The sequence below is a fragment of the Hordeum vulgare genome, chromosome 3H, assembly GCF_904849725.1.
Source record: "Hordeum vulgare subsp. vulgare chromosome 3H, MorexV3_pseudomolecules_assembly, whole genome shotgun sequence".
NCBI lineage: Eukaryota > Viridiplantae > Streptophyta > Magnoliopsida > Poales > Poaceae > Hordeum > Hordeum vulgare.
Window position 1 is genome coordinate 17,551,321 of NC_058520.1, and position 7,707 is coordinate 17,559,027.

At 41.8% G+C, this 7,707-nt stretch overlaps 1 protein-coding gene across 1 annotated transcript; it reads left to right on the forward strand.

The window, feature by feature from the left end:
• The first annotated feature begins 3,192 nt into the window (after positions 1-3,192).
• LOC123439293 (putative AP2/ERF and B3 domain-containing protein Os01g0140700) lies at positions 3,193-4,907 on the forward strand. The gene has a single exon (XM_045116029.1). The coding sequence runs from the start codon at positions 3,311-3,313 to the stop codon at positions 4,271-4,273; it is 963 nt and encodes a 320-aa protein (XP_044971964.1). The 5' UTR covers positions 3,193-3,310; the 3' UTR covers positions 4,274-4,907.
• Positions 4,908-7,707: the final 2,800 nt, after the last annotated feature.

The following is a 7,707-nucleotide window of genomic DNA, read 5'->3' on the forward strand; positions in this document are numbered from 1 at the left end:
TGCTTGCTTGGGCAATCATCAGGTGCACAGTACCCCGGGTGCCAACACCAACATGGCTATATATATGTTGATCTTGACTACCGTTGCCGGAGACGGCCACACTGCCTATAGAACTAGCCTGGTTTTTACTACTTGGAAGCAGTTATAGTAACACCCAATGAGCTGTGGCACCACACTTGCACTACCAGTAAAAGTATCAACTTGGCCATCTTGCTTTGCTTGCTTGGGGCAATCATTAGGTGCACAGCACGGTACCCCGGGTGTCAACATACATGGGTACATATAGTACAACAGAGTGTGTGGATTTTGACCATCAGAATACCGGTGCCGGGGCGCCTGTGAACCTAGTCTGGTTTTTTACTTGCAAGTAGTTGTAGTAATATCCAATGGCCTGTAGCACCACACTTGCACATTCATCCTCTGAATGTAATTAATATCAACTTTTTTTTTTGCAGGGTGAATGTAATATCAACTTAAGTGCAGTTGTATCTCAATTATTGAAATGTGGCACTGGTTTTACAGTCACACTCACTTCTTAAACCGTGAAAGCGAATGAAATACTAACCCCCTTTTTATCTACTTCGCATATTTGCTTTGACCGAAGTTAAACTTTATAAAGTTTGATCAAGTCTATAAAAAACATTATAAACATTTAAGATGACAAATATATATGATGTGAAAATATATTGGCTGACGAATCTAATGGTCTTGATTTGGTATTGTGCATGCCCATTTTTTGTACAAACTTGGCAAAAGGTTATAAACTTTGACTTCAGGCAAAGTTAATATGTGGAGCAAATAACAACCGAGGGAGTAGTACTTGTTGTCAATAGAGATCATTTATCTGGCATGTGGTGTGGACAGTGAAACTTCCCATACTCCTTCCGGACGGGAATATAAGTCGGCACAATTTTTTAAGTCTGAAATTTGACCAGCCAAACATGTGTTATATATAAACTTAATTTGATGACTAATTTAAAGATGTACTATTTTTGTGCTATGTAACACATATTTTGGCATTCAAAATTGAAGATCTACAAGTTCGACATCCTAGAATACGTGCAATCGAACATCACCAATTTAAGTGAAGAATATACATATAGAGTATTAAGATGCAATAAGTGATAATAATATCATTAAATTGGTATGTGAAAAGCAATGGACTTATAGTTACATATGGGAGATTGTGTAAGTTTCTAAAACGACATGTATTTCCAAACCGACGGATCAATTTTCATCCGCAAGTAACTCATATGACCCCACACTTATGTGACATCTACCAGTTAGGAGACAATGTTATCATTTGAAAAAAGATATGTATCATAGTCTGTGAGCATATACATATTCCTTCTTCTGCTTCTTCTCTCTTTCTATATGATTTTTTTCTTTGTTTTTCCCTTGCAATACCTACCAAAACCATTGCTTGACCGCTAAGGAAAAATATATATGTTATTAGTACCAAAATAACCCTAGGGTCAAATTAATTTTTAGGATGAGACATTCATCGCTTACCCTGTTAATTATGTGATGGTGGTAACAAACAAACTTATTGTTCTCCGAACATTCACTTTGGCACATGGGAGCATATGCTCCTGCCATCCAAAAAGTTTAAAAGTGTCCAAAAAATTTGAACAAAAATTTGGCGCATACAAATATATATTCTATGTGCGCACGCCAAGTTCCGCGGAAAACCGATATTTTTTGTGGCTTGTGTAAAAAAGAAAAAACAACTTCTCGTGTAAAGCCTGTTTTAACATTGAGTATTTTCTTTTTCACACGCGACAAAAATATTGCTTTTTTTTTCGCAAAACTACTTTGGGAGCATGTAGAATTTCGAGATGTACGCGTGAAACATTTTTGCAGAATTTTGGGACATTTCATTATATGGTTTAAATGGACTTTGTTCTCCTAATTTTCTGACATTGCCAAAAGGTTTGTTTTCCCACAGGTTACTAAATATGCCGAGATGGACAAGTAGTCGAGTTGCACATTCTCGATGAATGTGCAACTTGAGCAACTACCGTTAAGGCTACTCCCAATGCTCCACCTTGTATAGGTGCTAAGGCTGCTACGTAGGTAAAAAATCTGATGTGACAAGCTAATTAATAGGAAAGAGATGAGTGTGGTGATCCCAGGAAGAAACAATGCTAAGCACGTGAACTTAGGTAAAACAATTAAATGAAAGAAATGCACCAATGCATACACAACTTTAGTTGGAAAAACATTAAATAAGGAGGCTTAGCTACAATAAGCTAAACAACTACTCCCTCCGTCCGGTAATAAGTGTATTTTTTCCTTTTCTGTCCATCAAACTAGCTAAACTTTGACTAACTTTATTGAAAAAGGTGCTAGCATTTATGACATCAAATTAGTATCAATAGATTTATCTCTACATAAAGTTTCCAAATATATCATTTTCATGCCATATATGTTGCTACTATTTTTTATAAAGTTGATCAAATTTTAAAAAGTTTGACTAAATAGAAATCTATATGTACACTTATTTGTGGATGGAGGGAGTATGCATTAGGGACTTTAGTTGCTAAACTATTTAATGTGCTTAACACCTCATCTTAGCACCAATGCATTGAAAGTGGCCTAAATGCCCACAAGTTGTCACCATCCTTGCCATGTTTTTTGTAGCTACACGGTAATTATTCATTTACCTATTTCTTAGGTGTCTGAAAAATATTATTTCCTAAGCTGCCACTAAGAATCATCTAACCCCGACGTCGGGATACATGCAACTACAATAAAATTTGACCAGACGGTTATCAATAGTTGACCGAGACATAACAGTTTCCAGAGCATTTATTCTTAATTTCAGCACTATAGCCTTTGTATCATGCTTTTCTGGTCTTCATGTGATGTTTTCGATAGTTTTTCAGCTAGTCATCGTGGATTAGTGCCTATATTGCAAAATAACACTTCGGATCCCCTTTTTGTTACATATGTTGGTGCGCATGGGTATATTCATGGACAAAGACATTTAATATTAATATGCAAGGGCAAAAATGCAATTTAAGTTAATGACCAGATTCTCACAAGTCACAAGCACGTCTACGGCCAAAGAGCATAATAATGACAACCCTAGTGCCAAAAGGTCACTAGAAGCCAACCACACATGTGTATGTAGCATAAAATAACAGCTTTTAGCAACGTATAATGCTGCAAAGCATACATAAGCACCAACATAAACACAATCACACACTAATCGATCCAGCGCAAGTGTAAAATTGGAAGCAACCATGCACCAATCTCCATATATACACAAGAAATCACCAACTATGCTCGTACAATAATCCCCACGATGGCATCTGGCAAGCCGACAAACCCCGGTATGGAGGACGACAACGACATGGAGTACTCGTCGGCGGAATCGGGAGCCGAGGACGCGGCGGAGTCGTCATCGTCGCCGGTGCTGGCGCCGCCGCGGGCGGCTCCATCGTCGCGGTTCAAGGGCGTCGTGCCGCAGCCCAATGGGCGGTGGGGCGCGCAGATCTACGAGAAGCACTCGCGGGTGTGGCTCGGCACGTTCCCCGACGAGGACGCTGCCGCGCGCGCCTACGACGTGGCCGCGCTCCGCTTCCGCGGCCCGGACGCCGTCATCAACCACCAGCGCCCGACGGCGGCGGAGGAGGCCGGCTCGTCTTCGTCCAGGAGCGAGATCGATCCCGAGCTCGGCTTCCTCGCCGACCACTCCAAGGCCGAGATCGTGGACATGCTCCGGAAGCACACCTACGACGACGAGCTCCGGCAGGGCCTGCGCCGCGGGCGCGGGCGCGCTCAGCCGACGCCTGCGTGGGCGCGAGAGCTTCTCTTCGAGAAAGCCGTGACCCCGAGCGACGTCGGCAAGCTCAACCGCCTCGTGGTGCCGAAGCAGCACGCCGAGAAGCACTTCCCGCCGACCACTGCGGCGGCCACCGGCAGCAACGGCAAGGGCGTGCTGCTCAACTTCGAGGACGGAGAAGGCAAGGTGTGGCGCTTCCGGTACTCGTACTGGAACAGCAGCCAGAGCTACGTGCTCACCAAGGGCTGGAGCCGCTTCGTCAAAGAGACGGGCCTCCGCGCCGGTGACACGGTGGCCTTCTACCGGTCGGCGTACGGGAATGACACCGAGGATCAGCTCTTTATCGACTACAGAAAGATGAACAGGGATGACGAAGCTGCCGACGCGGCGATTTCGGAAGAGAATGAGACCGGCCATGTCGCCGTCAAGCTCTTCGGCGTTGACATTGCCGGAGGAGGGATGGCGGGATCATCAGGTGGCTGAAGGGCACGGCCGGCCGGTAAGTTCTTGGTCTTCTGCCGTAGTGTGATTGCAATTGCATAGTAGTATATTGGTTGCTGGCTACTCGATCTACATTTCCATTTCGGGAAGCAAGAATAGACAGAAACAATTATTTAATCACATGATCACACGATATAGAAGATGCAGACAGATCGGAGCAAGAGTTGTAAGAGAGGGACAGTTCATTCGCATTTTGTATGCCCGTCTTGTCGAATAGATTCCACTATTCGAGAGGGTTATTAGAAAGTGACAATTCTTTGTGTAGTTTTTATGGTGTTCATGTTGAATGTGCGGTTACCTTTAGCAAGCCAAATCTTCTTCTACAGCCATGATGGTTGTGCAGCTAGCCTTTAATTGTTATATATATTTGATTATACTAGATCAATCTATATCATATTCCTGATAGGCTGATACAGTGCAGTCTACTGCCATATGAGTATGTTGCACTAACAGGTTTGATCAGGAGCCGTTAGACATAAGGAGTTGCAAAAGTTCATCTATAAAATAAGGAGTTGCAAAACCTTTTTCCAGAAATGAATTTATAAGGTAGAGAATCATCTGTACTACTTTTATTCCGGAGCAATTTGTACATTAATCAAGGGATTGCGTGTATCAACCGGTACACATGCCGAGGTGCCCTTTGTGGAAAAGAAAATCTGTGAGACACGGTCATAAAGCACTTGAAGAAATGTTATGCCTGATGAAACCTCAACTTGTGGAATGCTGCTTTGTTCAACATGGGTTAGTTCATGCCTTATAAGGGGTTAAATTAACACAATTTCTTCTTATTTTTTTAGGGTTAAGGGTTTTCATTAATTAGCCTGGATCACAACGACCCAGTTTGCAAATATTTACAATCCTCTCGAGACTGGACCAAAGTCACACAACCGTTTTAATCTCAACACAATCTGTGTTAGCTAGTTCACGGCTAGTCGTTATTACTCTCAAGCCTAATGGCTTGTACCCAATTTCAAATTGGATGGGCATCAAGGTGATGGAGCAAGATGTGTACTGTTGGGAGATCTGCCTATGTCTAAATGAGAAGGTACATGGTGCATTGATCATCTTCATGTCTTTTACAAGTTTAACTATTGCACATCTGGATGGGAAATTGAGGAGAATGAAAAGGTTGTCTTATTTACGTCATCTTGATGCCATTATGCTAGCTTTGTGGAAATATTAGTAACGTAATGTGTCGGTTGCAATATTACAAGTTAATGGGAAATCAATCCTAATGTTTATTCTGAAGGGGATGAAGCACTGGGCACCATCAATGACTTTGTGTAAATAAATAAATATGCATGAGTCATGAGAAGAAGAAGGAGGAGTACATGGTAAGAACCATATGCTATTGTAAGACAAACAAGGACATATGATAAAAGATCATACCAATATGAAATATAAAGGAGGACATGCTCCATTGAAATTACAATCTAGCCCCCCTAGTTGATTTTGGATGACGGACAACAAAACAATGAAGGGGCAATCCCTTAATTTAGTTTTAAACAAGTTTTATTAATTCCATTGTCTACATCCAAAAGTAAAATGATGACCCTTAAAAGAATTGAAAAGAGGCGACACGACTAATGAGAATTTCCTTAGCTCTTTTGGAGATCTTGGTCACTTTGACTCAATAAAAAATTTCATACGATCAAGAGGAGAGTTTGATCTAAGTGAGGAAGATTATTCACTTATTCATGATAAGTACTTAAAAGGAATCCCTAAAGAAATATCTTGTAGTATTCTGTCTATCTTTGATTCTATATGTCATTCGGTACCACTAGACAAGTCTGATGGTACTACGAAATGTGAGGTAACAGTGTGCCAGTGTGAGACCCAAATTATATGGGTTGGAGTCATCGAGGGTGTAACACCAAACCATCGAACACCCTTATGCATGACATAACATTTTTGTTAGGGTCTTGTACCACTAGACTATATTGCCATCAGTACCATGAAGATACCTAAGTATTGTCTCACCAGACAGGTCCAACATTCGATAGCCATGACTAGGAAGGCACTCTTCCCTAAACAGTCCTTCAGAAGGGCACCTAACGCCCGTCGGCGGAGGAGAAACCTACCGATGGGCAACCTCCTGGCCATCAATAGTGAGCACTCGATGGGGACCACATGGATCATCTGTTAATGGTTGTAGGGACTCCTTTTAGGAGAGTTAGGATTAGGATGCCTTTGGTCGATCGACACACTACCGTTGGATGGTCTTCACTAACGATTGAAGAATACCATGGGTAAGAGTTGCCATCACCACTAACAGGAATGCACACACCCATCAGTGGGTTATGCTAGCCAGCTCACGGTTGAGATGTGTGGTGATATGACTTAAATGAGCCTGAGAAGCACACATCTATCGCTCTTTGTTCCTATAGAACACCAATCTCTCTTGAATTCTAAGGGCATCCTCTCCCCCTCTTTACGCTCTTGTAGATGGTTATGGTTGACCTACCACCACACATGGATCAAGTCATGGTGGCAATCGTGATGCCACCGCATCCTCGTGGCCATGCGGTGAACATGCCATTGACGGTTTGCTCATGGTCCATGTGGTTTTGACCATGTGGGGAACTATTTGATCGCACCCCTTCTTGACTAGTCGTGTAAGGGACATTCCACAACGGCCTTTCTATGGTGCTATGTGGGCACCATGTCACCGTCGCCATGAATCTGCCGCATGTGGATCTAGCCATGCGTGTCTCGTGCCACCCTCCTCTCCTCTCACAACAACACAGTAGTTTCAGTAAACATCCCCTCTTGACCTTCTTCTTCATGCTCCATAGGGATCCCAACTACCGAGCCATGAATTTGCTAGGGTTCAGTTTGAGGCTCTATTTATAGGTTTTAATCCTGAGATTATTGAGTAAACATATTGATAACTTAAATTATTTTCATCTAGAAACGATCAATTCAAAGATGACAACAATGTCCTATATAGATAGATTAGTATGATCAGAGCATATTTTTAATATTAATATTGGTTGTATGATTTGTGTTCCCTTCATTTCTTTCTACACCGAATATATATAAGGTTGGTCTTAGTTCAAATTTTGTAAATTTCGATCAAATTTATGTTAAAAATATTAAGATCTGATATACAAATCAATAAAACATGAAAATGTTCCATTGTTGACCTAATTGTATTGCTTTGCGTGTTGTGAATGTTGGTACTTTATTCTAAACTTTTTGCAAATTTCAAAAGGCTTGACTTAATACAAACTAATATACGATTTTCACAAAACCCTAGAGGATTTAAGAGGATGAGTGACCGGTGTGAGGTATGTGTACTATGTCTTCACCGTAGGATTTCTTTAAAAAACGGAGTGGTGCAAGAGGTGCGAAGTATGCCCTTGTCCACGGAATTGTTGTGCTTAATCTCAACTAGAAATGTGGTTTGAGACGAG

Excerpts from the sequence above, each read along its gene's own strand:
- LOC123439293 (XM_045116029.1), top strand. The coding sequence starts at position 3,311 with ATGGCATCTGGCAAGCCGACAAACCCCGGTATGGAGGACGACAACGAC.